The sequence below is a fragment of the Aptenodytes forsteri genome, unplaced genomic scaffold (genome assembly GCF_000699145.1).
Source record: "Aptenodytes forsteri isolate BGI_AS27 unplaced genomic scaffold, ASM69914v1 Scaffold109, whole genome shotgun sequence".
NCBI classification, from domain to species: Eukaryota; Metazoa; Chordata; class Aves; order Sphenisciformes; family Spheniscidae; genus Aptenodytes; species Aptenodytes forsteri.
In genome coordinates, this window is record NW_008794431.1 from 1,284,864 (window position 1) to 1,303,229 (window position 18,366).

Sequence of the window (18,366 nt, forward strand, 5' to 3'; positions counted from 1 at the left end):
AGTCAAGGCTATTTCAGCTCTAAGCTGAGCCTGCAGATTTGAAAAAGCTGTATTGGAACATCTCTTTCCTGAGGGTTTTACAGCTCAGTTTGTTGTGCCTAGACCACATGTGCAAGCCACCTTCAGCTCCTCTGAAACTCTCCATCCTCCCCCTGCACCGACACCTTTTTGGATCCCACTCTTCCACTCAGCTTAAGCCTTTTTCCTACCTTACAAGGAAGTTGGAGTATTTATCTAAGTATGAATATAAGCACCACATCAGGAGTGTTAGCACACTTGAAGCAAAATGCTTAAAAAAAAAAGCTACTGTTAATGCTACTTCAGATTGTTATCAAATGTGCTCCTGGTTTTAGTCATCTGTAGGCCAGAGGTAAAATATTGAATATACAAACCACAGTGCAGTTTTTCAGTTCAGCAAGCTAGAAGTAACTTTGTGCAACAGTTTTATACTGCTGCTCCCCCAGCTTCACCCAGCCCTAAACTCCCAGCATATGATGCTCTAGGATATCAGGTAAGCTCCTGTTATAAATTGAGCTTAATACTTAGAGGAAATAGCTTTCAATAAACCATCACTTGAACGTGAAACAAATAAGTAGATCTGGACAATTACCACTGCATTTATTTTTTTTATAAAATGCTTGTGCAGGGAAGTTAAAGCTGCTGCTACAAAAAAATAAAAACAAACAGTTATAAAACATATACATATTTACATATATTACTTGTAAGATGTAAAAATATAAGTTATTTACAAATACAAACACTTCAACAGCACAGATGCATTTTCCTTGATTGTTGGCACTGAGTAAGCAGTGGGGGAAGAAAAAGATGTATCAGATTCAGATTATTTCCAAAAAGTTGATGCTATCTAGAACTAAGTTGCTCAAAGTTTTGCTTGAGCAAATTTATCCATCATTTTGAGGAAAAATGTGTTTTGTATGATACTTTACAAGCAATTTGCTACACATAAACAGAACAACCCTTCCCTTCCTAATTTTTTACCAGGTTTTGGAAGAATTTCTGCATAAGCTGAGTAAGATCAGTCACTTTACTTGAAAGTCAGTGAGTTTATTAAGCTCTTGTGTCCTGACACCTGCTTTGCTTTAATCAGTGGGGACCAGCTGGATTGGTAAACATCACAAGAATAGAAGACAGACAGTGCAGCTTCTCTTTGATGTATTCTGGCAACTTATCGTTTTCTCCATACCTAGAGAAAGACAAATAAGCATAGAAAAATTTAGATGCTTGAAATAATCTGTTTTATTTCAGGACAGTATAATTATTTCAAAACTTGCCTGTAAATAGGCAAACCACTAAGTCAAGTAGATTTTAAGTATATCTAGACACATTAATTGGAGCTTGATGGCTTAAATCTAGGCCCCCCTTCCCTATATGTATTTAACTGAAAAAAGTGTTTCAGATTAAGAAAATATCTAAACAATGTCTAAAGCTGCAGTAATGTCTGAACAGACTGTATATTACTGTCTCAAACTTTGCACAGAAGCAGCATGTTACTGAGTGGCTATATTTGTATGGGAAGTGCCCAGTGTCCAAAAGATACACGAAACTTCACCTGAGCACTTCAGGTCTATGCATCAATGTTGACATGCTATCTCCCTCATCTAGCAGTGTCTTGGAAAAAAAAAAGTATTAAAACCTTATTTTTCTCCCCCTCCCTCTTTTAAATGCTATACATGACTAGTGGCTATACTCTGGAGACCAAGTAGATGCATTCCCAGCTTTTTTTAATTCGTTATCCAGAGTTCAGTCAAAGCTATAGGTGTTTCTCTTTATTTATTAAGCTTATATAAGCTAATCAACTGAGAAAAGTGATTGAAAAGCTAAGTTTTAGTATTTATAAAACAAAATTAATAGCAGCTATGAAGTTTCCCTTATACATAACAGCCTTGCACCGACAAGAAGCTGAACTATTTTTGTAGCAGTAATAGACTCACCTAGTTGTCTGGCCATCTGGAGATGTGTAAGTGATAGAAGAAACACCTGCTTGGGCTACCAGTTGGGATCCATCATTAAACTGAACCCATACTGCTCCACTGGTCAGCTAACGAGAGAAGTTGCATTATGGTTTGAGGACATAAAATACAAGATTACACACCTAGAATTTTTCTAATAATTGAAGCTGAAAGTTTTTCAGAATTGCTGAAGTGACTTGGGTATCTTGGTCAGTCTTGTAAAGATTGCAAGCATACTACTTTGGAGTAAGTAGTCTCATGCAGTCTCAAGAATCAGACTTCTAAGGCTTCAGATACTCAGCTTTGGTCATCCTTTTCAATGAGAATTAAATAAAGAAGTACCTTTAGCTTAACCACTCCTAAAGGAATTTTAAATAGGACCAAACATAAAATAGAAGGCCCATTTCTGAAAGTTCACAGCTAGTGAAAGTTCACAGCTATATACATTTTAAAGTTTATATATATAAAGCAAACTTTTTTTGTTAGGACAGGAAGCTTACTTTATCTGGATTGCAGAGAACCATTTTTTAAATCTAAAGCTGGTCCCACAGAAAGCAGAGGAAAAATTTCTCTGTAATGAAACAGCTTTTCCTGGTGTATAGGCAGATGCATTTGTGCAGATCTGGTACATATCTGTTAAAAACACTTTGTGATGACACTTTTACATCTACATTAGTGAACAGACAGAAGTTGAAAAGCCTCTTTTTTTTTTTACTAGAGTCAAATTTTAAATCTAAAGCTGGTCCCACAGAAAGCAGAGGAAAAATTTCTCTGTAATGAAACAGCTTTTCCTGGTGTATAGGCAGATGCATTTGTGCAGATCTGGTACATATCTGTTAAAAACACTTTGTGATGACACTTTTACATCTACATTAGTGAACAGACAGAAGTTGAAAAGCCTCTTTTTTTTTTTACTAGAGTCAAATTTAAATGACAGAAGACACTGAAATAGGCAATAACCACCACAGGAAAACTGTGATAACTGAAATACTGAGCTATTATTTTGGTTTCTTCTACTTATGTAGTTCACCGTGGTATTTATCGAAGATGCTTATTTGGAAGGATCTTTCCATAAACCAATTTTTGGATTTAAACTGTAGCAGAGCACAACTGAATGTATTCCTCACAAGTAAAATTTAAAGTCAATGACTTAAAAATATGTATCTCAAGTTTAATAGGAAAAAAGAAACAGAATTCCTTCCTTTATCAGTATTTATTTCTTACCTGAGAAGCCCAACCAACGTTTTTCACGAAGACAGATTTTAAAAGTTGGGCTGAATTTGGACTGCATTCTGTTTGATGAACAGAGGAGCATGTAGTTTCAGCAGTGTTAGTCAAAAATGTAGACTTTTCATATGACACCACCTGAAACCCAGAAATGCACAGTATTAGCAGCCTTAGTATTAATCCAACTGTTTATGTACCAATGTAGTCAATTACCACCTGTTTTAATCTTTTCATATATACAGATTAGCCTATATGCTTCATTTAACAGCATTACATTATAGAAACCCCACAGGATTTCATAGGACTTTCTCAGTATTATGACAGTTTTTCTACCACTTCCCTGTACTCACAAAGGAATCGCTTTCCCTAAGCAGGCTTTCTACCTAAACCCCATTTTTCCTTATTTGACTGTCAGAAAACCTGTCCATCTTCAGGAAAAACGTTCAGCGCATGTTCAATTATAAAATAGCCCTCACTCAGATGACCACTTGGCCAGTATTTTACAAAAATATGGACATTGCTATTAGTTGGAAACTAGAATATTAAACATTAACAGAAGAGTTCTACAGCACATACAGAGTCTGTTACAGGTTTAGAGAGACAGAAGTGATGAATTAAGAATAACAGAGGATCAAACATTGGAGGCCTTTAGGATAACACCACCACTGCTGTCTAGGAGAAACATGTCTGCTTCTATAAAAGTTCTACTACTCAGATACCTCCCCTCCCATAGTCAGAGATGACAGAGATGAGGTGGTGTGCTTAGCAGTATTTAAGATTCAGGGTTCAGCGAAAAGATGCAAGTCAGAGGATGTCTCTGAAATAGGAGAGCTCAGTCAGGAAAGAGATCAGGATCCAGATAATTACAAGAACCTGAAAGAAACAACAAGCTGTACCTCAGTATATACAGATCTAGTTCAAGTATAAAGAAACTGACAAAAAGAGTCAAGAATAACATGGAAAGGCAACCAGCTATTGTGTTATTTTGCTTAGAAATACATACTTCAGAAGAGAAAGCAAACAGTGAAAGCCTTACAAAGACCTAAGTGTTTGCTATATGGCAAACAAAGAATGAGTTTGAATGCTGAACCCTCAAGTTAGAACTCTGGTGATGGGTAACCTTAAGTCTGTGTAAAAATCAACACTAGTACTGAAGCCCTAAGGAATTTTTGTTGCCAGGTTCATTTCAGTGAAGCAAAAGCTGACAGATTCTGCCCTAAGGGCATGTGCTACACAATCAAAGAACAGAGATTCAGACCCACGTAAATTCAACAAAGTTAAGATGATACAAACTCAGTGTGCTAAGACCCCAATATAATTCAGGCAGCTGGGGAAGTTGTATCACACAGGGCTGTGACGCAGCAATTGAAGCTTGGTGGGTCTTTTAAACAAACCAGATGAAATTACACACAAAGCTTTGTTAGTGTAAGAGTAGATACATTTATATGTATAGCTTTTTTTTTATACACACTAACACAGGATTATTTCAGAACAGTAGCCTCAAGCGCTAATATCCCTTTGTGACTACCATTTGGTATACAGGCCTGAGGGCACATCAAAGCTCTCCAAAACAAATTGAAGGCTGTGCTGTATAACATAAGTAAGCAATTTTCAAACTGTGTTCCAAGGAGCCATTTGCAGTAAAGTTTTGGAGGATTTTGATTTTTCAGATGATCTTAAATCCAGATATCAAAAGTTAATTGAAATCAAAGTTAACATTTCTAATCAATAGGCTCACAAATGGCTAATAAAAGCCTATGTCCATACAAATGTAATTCCATTAGTTCAAATAAAACAGCAATATTTGAATTCCTACTGGAGAGTAGTCTCCGCTGGATGTTCTTGTGTACTTACAGAAGGAGTACAATTTGGAGTTTGAACTGGAGTAGAACTGGCAGCTATATTTCTATCCAGTGCCATAACTTCTTTTGAACAGTTTGTATTGTCCAACAGTGGAGGTACTACAGCCTGTGGCGATTCAGTATTGCCAGGTTTTCTGGAAAAATAATGAGACAAATTGGGAAAAGGTCTGTCCAAAAGGGACTAAAGAAACAAGTGAGGAGATGTAGCTTTTCCTTCAGTTTACCATGGACTGTACAAAGCATTTGACAGCACTGGTCTTCTGCAGAATTGTTTTACACATGCTAATTGTTAGCCTGGTTTAGACTAAATCCACACATGTATGTTGTCCCAGTATCAAAGGAGGCTTTGCAGGTCCAAAATAAGGTGTTCATACATGCTATCAAGTTAGTCGTTAGCAAGATAAATATTATGAGCCTCTATTAAGCAACCCTGGCTTCTGCAAACATTAGCTGCATAAGGCTGCTTAGTGGGAATATTCAAATGCAAAAGTATTTTCAAGTCAAAATATTACCTTCCAACAATTATTGGAAAAAATGGAACACTTTCACTCCTTTTTTCTTCTTCCAAAACAGCAGATTCCAGTGCAAGGCATATACGATGTCCCTGGAATTAGAAGGAGCTTGTTAGAGTTTTTAACTGAAAACAGCGTAACTATTTCATACATGTTTAGCGTGGGAGGTGAGCCTACACAAGGAAATGCTTTTTTCAACGGTACTGAGTATCAATAATAGCTGCACTCATGCACCATGGAGGCAATTAAAAAAGCTATACTGCAGCAAGACTCCCTCGTAACTTCAGCACATCTGGAATTATGTTCTTAATAATCACATCTCCTCCCCTTTTAGCAGGACTAGACAGGGGACTAGAAGACCCCTGAATTCTATTCCAGAAAATAACAGAACATAAGGAAGACTGAATAGGAAATTTGTACGTTATTTTTACTGTTTCCCAAGTTCAGAGACAAAAAATTACTTTTGTGACTGCTAATTGGGTGACATGAAACAACATGGAAAGCACAGCAGGCAGGGTTTTGTGTTTGGGGGTTTTTTTTTGGGGGGGTGGGGTGTTTTTTTGTGGGTTTTTTTCTGGTTTTGTTTTTTTTAACTTGTATAAAGCAGCTTCATCTGTTCTGTTTAATCCTTTCACCAGACAGGCAAACCTGCTTTACATACCAGTAAGAATTTCCTCTAACTGTCTTCATTGCGAGGCACTGTTACTGTTACCTCTACATTGATATTTGCTCTTCCAAAAAACACTTTATCATCCCTCTTTATCAGTGTAATGAAAGATACAAAAAGCAACATCAGAAGCACATTTGTGAAAGAGAAACTGAATTTTTTGAAAGTTGCTTTGCACTGGAAAAGGTCTGTATAAAACAGTTTACCTCATTTGCATGATCCATATAAACTTGTATTTCCTTCTTCAAACCTGCTTCGCTTTCTCCTTTCAAAGTGAAGGATTTCCCTGATTTTTCAATCACACGAGTTATACCAGCAGTCTTGTGTATCTTTGCTCCTGTAAAAAAAAGTAAACATTTCTAGTGTGAATCGTATAAAATACCAGCATCTACAAAATACAGATTTCTGCCATTACATTACACTTTAGTAGAGTAGATCTCACTGACTGCAAGAATAAAACCACTCCTGCATGAGCTCTATGTCTAGCAGAAATAAAAAGCCACTTAAATTTGGACTGTGATATTAACAGAATGCCCTCTATGGCCAAAGCTCACTACTTAAATGGGCTGAATAATGCATTTATTACATATTTTAAGAACTACGCCTCTAAACATTAATTTGAGACAACATTAACATCTCTAACAGTATTGCCAAAAATTGGTTAAGTAGGCTCTATTAGCATTTGAATAGGGTTTTAAAAAAGATGCCCATTCTTTCAATAGCAGTTCCACACTGAATCACAGAACTGTTAAGTCTTCTTTTTTTTGTCATGAATTCTGTTGGGGTCTATCTGTGCACGTGACAAATCAAACTAGTTGACAGTAGTCTATAGCAAGAAAACAATCATCAGTGCAGTCTAGTTTATGACGGGCAGAGTCAGAGAAGGCAGACAGTTGCTTCCTCCAGTGAGTGTTCTTGGTAATCCTATTACACCAGTTAACAATGGAAAGCTTGGAGTAGGGACACACCTTTCACTACACAGGTTAACTATCAAATGTAGACGCAAAGAAGAGCTCATGAATAAGAACAAGGTGTAACTTAAATAACACTTTTGCAACATGTACTCCCTGAAGATATCAGTAAGGAACTAATGAAAAATAAACTGATCTGCAAGTGCTAGAATAAAGGCAGAGTGACAAAAAAAAAGTTTTAGTATTTTCTTCAATCTGAGGTGTTCATTGTTTGGCAATATTTTAGCGCAGCTTTAATAACATGATATAACTATTTGCATAACTGCAAAAATGAGTACATACCATCATAAAAACAAATTTCAACATCTGCAGTGGGTGAATTTTCCATCAACATGCACTTGGCATATCTTGTGTAGAACGTAACTTTGGGGGTTTTTGTTCTTACCAACTGCACAAACTTGGCTGCATACTGGTATTTTTTCCAGTACTTTTCTAAAAAAAAAAAGAAAATTTTAAAGCTTTTATCAAAAAGTCATCAGATTAAACACTGTGCATCAGCTTAGAGAGGAATAATTTAAAATATGTATTTGATAGCTGAAGATTGTGAGTAATATTTAAGTACTTTACAGCAGTATGTTCAAAGAAACTGACTTATTTCCACCAACTTTTAGAAAAGTGTGCATCTTCACTTGAATAGCTTCAATTAATACAGTTCAGAACCTAAACAACATAGTAAAGCGCTGCATATACCATTTATCCAGATATCACGATCCAGCTGGCTTCCTGGCTTTAGGTAAAACCTGTCTTTGATCTCTAATTAGTAGAGAAGTCTGCTTGTCTCTTAAGAACTTATAGTTAGCTTATATTTGTTCTTCAGCTGTCTACATTACTCTGTCAATGCTTTCAAGTATTTATTTTTCCCCTCCCTCCCAAGTTCTGAGTATTGGGAAGCACAAATTAAAGTTGCTCTGTTTTAAAATTGACTTGATAATATTTCTTCCATTCGTATTTAAACAGTTTCCAATATGAACGAGGAGAATATGAAAGCTTTAATGTTAGTACACTACATTGTAAAGGGGTAAGTGACTCCTTATAACTTCCATACAAAATAACTTAAACCTGTGGGTTTACACTTTCTTGTAAAGTTTCAAAATACAGTTTCCAGTTAAACTGTAGTTCGAATCTTACTCTGAAAGGAGTTTTATCTTCACAATTATCTGAAAAGTAATGGCTAAAAGCTAAAAAGTCTCAAACAAGATTCACTAAAAATCACTTTAATCATCGTAATTTTAAAATAAGTTTCAGGTTACCTGGCAAGTTGTCAAAATTATACATACAGATGTCTTCAGGAGGAGCAGGAGGTCTGTCATCAAGAAGGAAGCCTCTTCCTTCATTTGGATGATAAACTGCAATCTACAAAAAGGGAAGAAAGATGTGTTTGCAGTTGCAACTTACTACAGCACTCCCTACTTTTAACAGGTGTGGAAATAAGTCAGTTTAATTAATTACCATGATTTACCATGAATGCTCTGTTCCTCTAAGTAATTATTTAACAGCAGCAGTTTTTTAACAATACTTCACCTGTTCCAAAAGTCAAGTCCAATTTTGCTCTGAAATAATTGCTTGCTACCTGTACTTGTATGGTTGTACTGGGGGGACAGTGAAGGAGTTTACAGCTGTGCATATGTAAATATTGCATTTCCAAACAAATAATTACTTAAATAAAAATTAAAAAAAAAACTCTGAAAGAACAGAATACTCTAAGCCTTTTACACAACAGTGAAGAAATTGAAAACATACTCACCACATTTCCATCACAAGATATTCTGAGAACTTCTTTCACCTGTTCTTGTGAGTGGTGTTCTTTTAGAAACTCCATACACACTTCCCCAGTATCTAGAATGCTCACCTAAAATATATTAAATACATAAATTAAACAAGAAAACCTTTACTTTCTGGCAAAATAAGATAGCACTTCTTTCCACAAATGCTTTAGAAAAAAAGGGTTTTCTTCTTCCTCAAATGCACTGCAAACTTATCAATGCTTCTCACAGTACCTTTTGCTATGAGAACTATTAAAACGGAACACTTCTTCAACATGACTGAAGGTTATAAGCCTGGTCAGTGAGGGTGTGGCTTCTTAAGTGACAAATCAAACGAAGACAGGTCAGCTCTATTATGTTCTTTTTTAAAAACCAAATTGGGGGGCGGGGGGAAACATGACAGGATGAGCAAGGCTAAGAAACAGAACAAAAGGCAAAAGGGTGATACCAGGAACAAACCAACCAGAAAATTTATGTGATCAGTAAGGATTAATGGAATTTGTTTTACTTTCCCACCCACAAGACAGGGAAAAAGCAGCACTACAGGAAAAAGATTCAAGTTTTTACTTGAGGGCAAGACTATTTTAATTTCTAATCCAGTTATTTATCTAATCTGTAAAAGTGTTTGATGTGTTTGACATAGTTAAATTCTTAACGTTGAAAGCTTAAACGCAACTTGTACAGCTAAGCAGTACAGAGTTTTAGAACTGTATGAAGTATATATGCATTTAATAGTGGTTATGTCTACCTACAGTTTCTTTGCTTGTAAGCTAAAAGCAATGCCATGTCACTATTTGCAGGAAGTGACCACAAGGTTACAGTATTCCATATACAAAAAACCCTAAGATGCATCTTACTAATACAACTTTAAGTTATTATAGATTAAGTTTTATAAAAACAAATGCTTCTAGTTTACCAAGTGATTTAAGAGATAGTCACACTATATTTAATACTTAAGTTGTTTCCGTTTTAAGAACTGATACATACCACTGCATTTTTTGTTTTTTGCCTGATTGGTTTTAGCCTGTGAGCGTTGAGAGGTGATATTATACTTCGCAGTGTAGGTTTCTGATGTGCTGGTGGTTCTTTGCCCCACACTTGGTTTTGTTCTGAAGTTGACCAAAGGCCACATGTAGAAGATGGTTGCATCTTCTCAGATTTGCAGAGAACTCCAGGGTTGTATTTCTTTGGGTTTCTCTGGTTTAAAGAATGCGGACAGTCGACGGATGCATCATGATTCCTTATATCTTTTAAGGTGTTCCATGCATTTCTTGATGCATCTTGCTGCACATCCAGATGATACCGAAAGCCTCCATGTGCGTTACTGTCGCCAGTTAGGTCTGCAGGTGGTCTCAGCAGAACTGAAAGCATCATGCAGGTACATTGTAGATTCAAAAAGTCACAGTACAAAGAAAAAAATGCTATTATGTTTTTAAAAGCTTTTCAAAATATCATCTTAGAAGGCTTGTTTAAGTGGAGAATGGGATTTCTTTAATCACAGTCCAAATCATTAGGCTATGACTTTAGTACCAATCAATACCAATGCTAACAAAATTCCAGTGCTACTTAAAATGTACTGTTACTAGATTTCAGTTATGACGGCCTTCAGTCTTAACATATATAAAATCATTTTGCAAAACCATCTATAAACAAAATACTAAGATTTCAAATAGATACTTAAACAAGAATTAGTTTACAAGAATTAGTTTAATCTCTTGAAACACAGTTTACTTGCCATTCAGATAACCACTAGTACCAAGTTTAAGTTTCAGCTTAACTAACCAGTGTTTTAGCATCAAACAGAGGTTTTAGTACTCAAGATGTAAAACGCATACGCCAAAAACCTTGTTTTATTTCCAGTCACTTGTTAAAAGACAAAAACCTATTTTTATATTTAAACTTCCTATAACTGCTTCCCTAGTTTTGATATTTAAGCCCTTGATCAACTTCTGCCTCACCCAAACAAGTATTGCACTCCTCCTGCCATGTTGCAGAACAGTTGAGAAGGGACCAAAAATTACATAGGATTTTTCAGACCATATGTCATATGATTGCAATTCCCTGTAGACAGGAAGGGAAGGAGTCCAGTAATATCAAAACACATACGGCCAGAATGGATTTGTGATTTAGTTTTATGATTAAATTACATTATTTGTAAATGATGTAATATGATGCATGACAAAGAACACCTCCTTCCCTTCTGTGTCTTTTGTCCCTTCCTCCACCCCTCCTTCTGGAGCCTCATTATCTTTCTCATTCACTGAGGTCCCATTTTCTCTTAAGGTGTATTTGCACAACTAAATTAACAGGGCTTTTGAGCCACCTGCCAATCTTTTGTCCCGTATTTATACTTACACACGCTTCAGGTCACAACTGAATAATTATGGCAGGTTCTAGAATTGTGTTTTCCTCTTTTTGCCTTTTTTTGGCTAAAATACTAAGAGAGAATGACCTCATTTTAGGAAGCTAAGATTCAAATTCAATGTACAATTTCTTCACTCTTATGAAGGCAGTTACATACAGTTCATTATACCAACCCAACAGCTCAAGAGGAACACTAACTACAAAACCTTCTGAAATTAATTCCTACCTCAGGAAACTAAAGTGTTACAGCTTAGTCCAAAATAGAGAGAACAAAATGTTCTCAGTGGGGTATTTCTTGCTTAGGAATGAATCTACAGATTGGCGATACTGGAAATCATTTTGCCTCTTTCAATATCTGTGTCAATTTTTTGCAGTGCAAGTCAGTTTAGGGTCTCCCAGGCTTTTCATTCAGAAAGAAAAGTCTGTCTGCAGTAGCCTCTGTTAACATCCAATCGCTGTTATTTAGGATGTCGGCATTATACTCCAGTATCACAGTTACTTGGCCATACAGTTATCCCTTCTGTCACAAGGTTAAAGAAATAAAAATATAGAAAAACCACAGAAACAAGTTACAAGACATTACTCCAACTTGAGTGCAAAAATATACAACTGATTAGTAACACACCATTTGCTTGCATGCTTCCAAGCCACTGCTGCATTGTTTCAGCCTGGGACTTCTGCTCTAACAAACCAACCTGGGGCTTCATTGGGCAGAGATAGTTTGAGCTGCAAAATAAAAGTTACACATGTAATCAAGATTACATCAAAGACACTTGCACAACAAAAGTTCTAATGTTACAGCTGCAGAAATCACAACACTTTCAGAACATTTAAGAAATGCATGTGGCATTTTACAGCTCTAGACAGCATAGAACATGCTTCTTTTTTCATGGGGAATGTTCATTGGGTAAAGCATTGCATTTGGAAACAGTATTACTAATTTTTAGCACAAATTTAAGCCTGTTAGCGCTCACTAGTAGACTCTCAGAGCTGACATATATGAACAAAAAGAGCCATTGATAATGCTGCCAGCAGTGGCTGTTCTTACATCTAAGCTCTTAATTCACAGTATAGGAAACAACCTCGGAGAAGACACAGGGATGGTGCCCATGACCCCAGTGGATGTCATTCAGCATAGCAAGTATGCAGCTGAAATATGTAGGCAATCTTATCACCTAAAATAGTTTGAGTTTATATAAAATATAGAAAATCCCAAGGATTATAAAGATTTTTTTTACCAGCTTTTTAGACAATGACATATATGTAGTCACAGGTGAACTCAAGCTATAATCCACGTGTTGAAGAATAAAGAATATACACAAAAACAGTTACTGCAGAATCACTGCTCTGTTGTAAATTCACGCTAAGCTCCTGTGAGGTTTTCTGTCTCCGTAGCCTGTACCCATCTGTACTTCTTTTTGCAATGATCACTACTTTAACATTGGCAAGAACTCAGTTATCACAAACACACTCCCCACCCCCCCGAATATAAGCATCTAATTTAAGTCTTAGAACCTTGCATTTAAGATTGCTGTGCAGGCCAACTATAGATGTAAGAGGCTCTCCTGTAATCAACCATTTAAAAAAGTAGTAATCATTCAGTTAATCCCCACACTCATATTAATATTCTGTCACATTTACATATAGCATGTCTGTATGAAGTCATGGGGAATACAAGCATTATGTTAACATTTGTATAAATAATTTCTTTTTTGAGTCATCAAACATTTCTCAAATTAGGAAGAATGCACATGCCCATTGAACTTGCTGAACAGACGCTTATGTCAAACACTTGTGAATAGTCAAGAAAAACCTCTTACTCCATTTACTTTTTCTATGGGGCAAAGTGCTCATTTGCATTTTCCCTGAACTGATTTGCAAAAAGAAAAACATATGAAACCATCACACAAAGTTACCACTCAATGTGGAGAGAAATGCAAGAACCAAGATATGCAACAGTCCTTATATTAAAATAGGAAAGCCTTCTTTGATATTCTGCTGATGGAAACACAGGAAACTTCTGAGCATAGCCAGATTAAGTTTATCACAAAGAAGAGCTCTTGTTGCACAGCAGTGCACAGAAGGCAAAGATGAGGCCTCTGACAACACAGAAAACATCCTAGCATCAGTTGTAGATTTGACACCAGAGTTGGTTTGTATCAGCTGGGGAAGTCCATCAATGTATGGAAAGAAGCCAGGATTTACACCCAGACACTACAACTAAGGACAGAACTAAGTTTCAGATAGTTGTTTTTGAGTGTTACTTTCCTTTCTGGTATGCCAATTTTATAATCCATCACCTAATCTTGTACTTAATTTGGTCTTTTTCCTTTATCTTGTCTAAGCATAAGGCATAGTTAAAGATGAACAGAAAAAAAAGCCAGAGCAGCAAGTAAAGACGTTGGTAGTCACACTTTGAATGCCTTCTATCCTCATCTGTGTCTCTTCTACAAACAAGAATTAGCAAGGCCCTCTACTACAACTACTGAGGGGAAAGAAATACTCAACTTGCTGCACATGGAAATAAGTCAATAACAGAGTATTACCAGGATAAATAAAAGCTACAATCTAACTAGCTGATGCCCTGCATCTATGAACTTTAAGGTAGGGACCGTGGGGAGGTAAACCTCTACATAGCAACAGCATCAACTATCACCCTCTCCTATTTGGTATTCACGCTACAAGCGTAGAGACTTTGGGCACTTACTACAGCTTAGTTACAGGAAAAGTCATGCATTTAACATATAAGGCAGTGCTAAATTCCATCTTAAAAACTGATTCTTACTGTGGTTGATCTTTTACAGGTGGAGATATTTGCCCTTCAAAAGAACCAGAACTACTAGAAGTCTTCTCCTTAAATACTTCTCCTATATCAGTATAGCTGTTCGCAGGTGAAAAGCATTCTGTATTTTCCCTTGTTCCTACTTTGGGCTTAGAAAGCAGTTCCAGAGAGTGACACCTCTCAACAATGTTCGATATGCCTTGAGTCTGACTATGGGATGTGCCAGACCTATCTGAAGAGTGGGCTCTTCGGAGGTAGCGTGAATGTGGTCTCTCTTCAGCAAGTTGCACGGTTCTTCCCCTGCCAGTTATGCCAATTTCTTTTCCCTGAATTCCCCACTGATGAAAAGAACCGCTTCCATCTATGGATGAAGTATTACTGGAATTCTTGTTTTTAGGAAAAAAAGTAATTTTATTTGGGAGCGGCTGTCCAACTAACAGCTTCTTCTTTTCCTTCAAGCAGCCACTGGTACTGATGCTGGAAGAGCCTGTGAAGGTTGTAGAGATGGTAGCATTTCCACTGTCCATGGAATCTTCTGAAGTTCCCGAATCTTTACTCCGTGCAGAGCTACACCTGGACATAAAAGGATGATCCAACACTGAGGAAAGACTCAAACGATCTGCTGGATTTTTGCGAAGTAACCTAAGTATAAGGTCTTGCGCCTCTCTTGATAAAAAGGCTGGCATTTCATAGTCTGCTAATACTACTTTATTCAGCGTGTTCTTGACTGTGTCAGTGTCAAAAGGTGGCTTTCCAATAAGAAGAGTGTAAAACATACAGCCCAAAGACCACACATCAGATTCAAGTCCATGTGGACTCCTTGTGGCTATCTCTGGAGAAATGTAATTTGGAGTTCCACACATGGTGTAATGCTTTTCATGAGGCATTTTCAGCTGAGTTGCTAGTCCAAAATCAGCAATCTTGACATTCATATTATTGGTGAGTAAGATATTAGAAAGGGTGAGGTCCCGGTGCAGTATTCCATGAGAATGAAGATACAGCATACCCGTGATAATCTGATGCAAGAAGTGTCGGGCTGTCAAAACACAAAACCAGATATTTTAGTCATATAATTGAAGTCATAGCTGTGAAAATAACTTTTTGAAGTCTGCTATTGGTCTTGCTTTTTTTTTTTTAAATAATGAGGATGTTACAAGGATATTTAAGTGTCACGCTAATGAGATTGGAATTAACTTTCTGCTTTAAGCAATATGGCATGACTACATTTTAAGACAGTTCATAAAAAAATGTTCTGTACTGCAGTAATCAGATTTGTTTCTTTGCTAACAGAATAATGTAAACAGGACTGGAGATATTTTCAATTGGCCTAAACTTTTTAAAATTAGATTCTTAAGAATTTAAAAAGTTAAGTTGCTTCACACTCAGAAACAGCAAATACACGAAATCAAGCAGCTTCACTATGTGCAGATTATAGGATATAGGAGACAATTTGGATTATATTTGTTTTATCATTAGTAAACTGGCAAGGCTAGTAGGATTTCAATTTCTCAAAAACTTTTAAGTTCACAATACTGGGATAATTTTTCTGTTCTATTACATTAGAAATTCAGGGAATATTCAAGAGTTTTAGCTTACAGTAGGAACAACAAAACCTCATCCAGGCTGAAGCAGCATCATTTATTACGATGTTGCAATTACAGCAATTTTAAGAATTATTCTTTCTAGAGCAAACAATTTACAATCCTCTTTCTTTTAGCAGAGTGCAAAGACTGGTGAGTAACAAACGTTAATAGAAACCACTCCTCGAAGGAAGATACTTCTTTACCCAGCTTTTAGAACCGAGGTACCATCAGATGAACTATTTTTGCTGGAGCAGATCTGAATTAAACAGATGATGCCTGTATAGCAGTATCCCTTTAATTCAGTCCTGTGATCTGGGTTCCAAAAAATCCATGTATATAATAGTTTCACAGAATTAGATTAGAAACTGATAGGGAAGCAGGTAAACTGGAAGAACTGTGCAAGAGATGACCAGCATGGTAATTCTGGAAGCAGTAGAGGCAATAACCACTGAATCCAGATCAGCTGAAACCAGAACAGCTTGTTTGGCTGTGCCCTCAAACATTATACACAGCAGCTCACTTTGCTGTTTTTTTTTGAATTGCGCTGTTCTGGTTAGGCTTTCAGTGGTCCGTGTTCTAACTGAAATCCTCTTGCTCTCAACTGTAAGAAAATGAAACATGAGTAAATTCATAAGTGCAATTAATTTTTTTTTTTGCAAGACTTCTTCCCCAAAACACTATTGAAAAGAGTAACATAGCCAATTTAAAAAGTTTTAGAATTACTCTTACAATGAACTCTCAAGGAAAGATAGGATTTTCAGTACTTTCCATAAGAAACAGAGGTAAAACCATTGTAGAATTTCTCCTTAGTTGCCAGTCCTTCAAAAATTCTAGATGGATTGTCAAATTGGGTATTTCCTTGCTAACTCAGCCCTTAAGCAACAGTTACCTGCATTATCTTCATTTCTACACACCTTGGAACATAGTAAATATTTCCAATGATACCACATAAGACAAACTATAATCTGGAAGGCTTTCTAACTGGTGACATGTAATACAGTAATACTGAGGTGAAGAGGTGCAACACAAAGCAAGCAAGTGTATGGATGTGAAGTTGCCAGTTTTCCTCTGTGGAACTTCCCAGTCTTGACCTGTATTTCAACATAATTTTATGTACAAAGGTAAGCTCTACCTTCTAAGTTCACTGTCTTATTTTTTTTAAACCCCAAATAGCACAAGCTATTGTAAAGTGGCATAAACAGAAACAAAAGTATACAGAAATTCAAGTGAATATATATGTAATAGTAATCAATCTCTAGATTATCACTTATCACAAGATTTTAAGCTATAGAAACTGGTTCAGAGTGATGGCAGTTTTAAATATTCTTTGACTAGAATTAAATATTTATTGATTAAGCCAAAACATTAATGGAAAGAGAGCTACACAGAAAGAAAATCTCACCTTCTTCTTCTGAAAAGGGTTTCTTTCTGTTCTTTATATATCTGCTCATTTCACCATTGTGACACATCTCAAGTATCAAGTACACATAGTTGCTATCTTCAAAGTAGTTATAAAGCTAGAACATAAAACAATGAAAAAATTAAAATACATTTTGTAGACTATACAGCAAGTCACATATACAGTCCTCTCTACAAAAACACGATTCTTACCTCAAGTATAGATGGATGCTTTAGCTGACAATGTATTTTCACCTCATTTTGAACCCTCTGTACCATTCCAACTTTGTGCATGGCTTTTTTATCTATCTGTAAATGGATCGCAGAATATTTTTCAAGCACTGCAACACTGATTACATACGTGTTAGTTTCAAGTGAACTTGACATTTTAGATGTTCAATGCATGTTTGCCTGAAAACTTCTAAATACAAGCAAATCTTCACGTAGTTTAACCTACTGTATGCTTTTAATGAACAAGTATCATAGGTAAATGGAGGAACACACAACTGTCTGAAGTAGACAAGTGTTAACATTTTCAATACTAACACTAATTAAAAAAATTTCTGAAAAACTTAAGCAGAGAACCCTAATTCTGATTTTGCCAGGCAGATATGCTAAATATAGTTAACATTAAGAAGGTAGCTAAATAGAAGTAATATAGATTATAAGTAAGTCTGGCAAAACACCTGTGAGGTGCGAGTTTCCTTCACAAAGTTTGTCCTGGCAGTGAGGGAAAGTTTTCAAGGCATTTTTTCCAGGACCTCTCCAGCCACATGGATTCTAAATGAAGTTTTTGTGGTCACAAATTTATGAATTAGAATTATAGGGCTGATTGGCCACTCTATGTTGAAGATTTGAGCTCAAGTTCTTTTAATAGCACTATAAGCATTTCTATTAATTATCAATACAGCCTATTTGGTTGTACTGCATCTTTCAGGATCAAATCCCAATCTAAATATCAGTTACGTACAAACAAGCAATCTAGGCATGAATGCCCAACCGCATAACCCCAACCTGTTGCAACTTGCCCTTGTTCAGTCTCTCGGAAGACAGAGACTTCCTTGGCTGGCTGCCTTACCATTTTGATAGCCACTTCCAGGCCGGTTTTCAGGGATACTGCTCTGTAGACCCCTGCGAAGGAGCCTTTCCCCAGGAGGTTCCCCACCTTGAAATCCTGCAACACGAACATACCATGGCCGTCAGCCCCAGCCCAGGCTTTGAAGCCTCTCTTCCGATGCAGAGCCCCCTCCAAGAGATTTGGGGGGGG

The 18,366-nt window shown here is 36.6% G+C and overlaps 1 protein-coding gene across 1 annotated transcript; it reads right to left on the reverse strand.

Moving 5' to 3' along the window:
• Positions 1-1,104: 1,104 nt before the first annotated feature.
• PLK4 (polo like kinase 4) lies at positions 1,105-18,288 on the reverse strand. The gene is made up of 15 exons (XM_009289506.1): positions 18,178-18,288; positions 17,313-17,408; positions 17,104-17,218; positions 14,122-15,154; positions 11,962-12,062; positions 9,960-10,333; positions 8,954-9,058; positions 8,460-8,562; positions 7,492-7,641; positions 6,445-6,575; positions 5,572-5,663; positions 5,052-5,193; positions 3,195-3,335; positions 1,953-2,059; positions 1,105-1,204 (listed from the first exon to the last, which is right to left on the reverse strand). Exons 1-15 carry the CDS (start codon positions 18,286-18,288, stop codon positions 1,105-1,107), a joined length of 2,901 nt encoding a protein of 966 aa, XP_009287781.1.
• Between the last annotated feature and the right edge of the window lie 78 nt (positions 18,289-18,366).

Excerpts from the sequence above, each read along its gene's own strand:
- PLK4 (XM_009289506.1), bottom strand. The coding sequence starts at position 18,288 with ATGTTCGTGTTGCAGGATTTCAAGGTGGGGAACCTCCTGGGGAAAGGC. Across the intron at positions 17,409-18,177 it reads TGGAAGTGGCTATCAAAATG|ATAGATAAAAAAGCCATGCA; the intron begins GTAAGGCAGCCA and ends ATCCATTTACAG. Across the intron at positions 17,219-17,312 it reads AGCATCCATCTATACTTGAG|CTTTATAACTACTTTGAAGA; the intron begins GTAAGAATCGTG and ends TTTATGTTCTAG.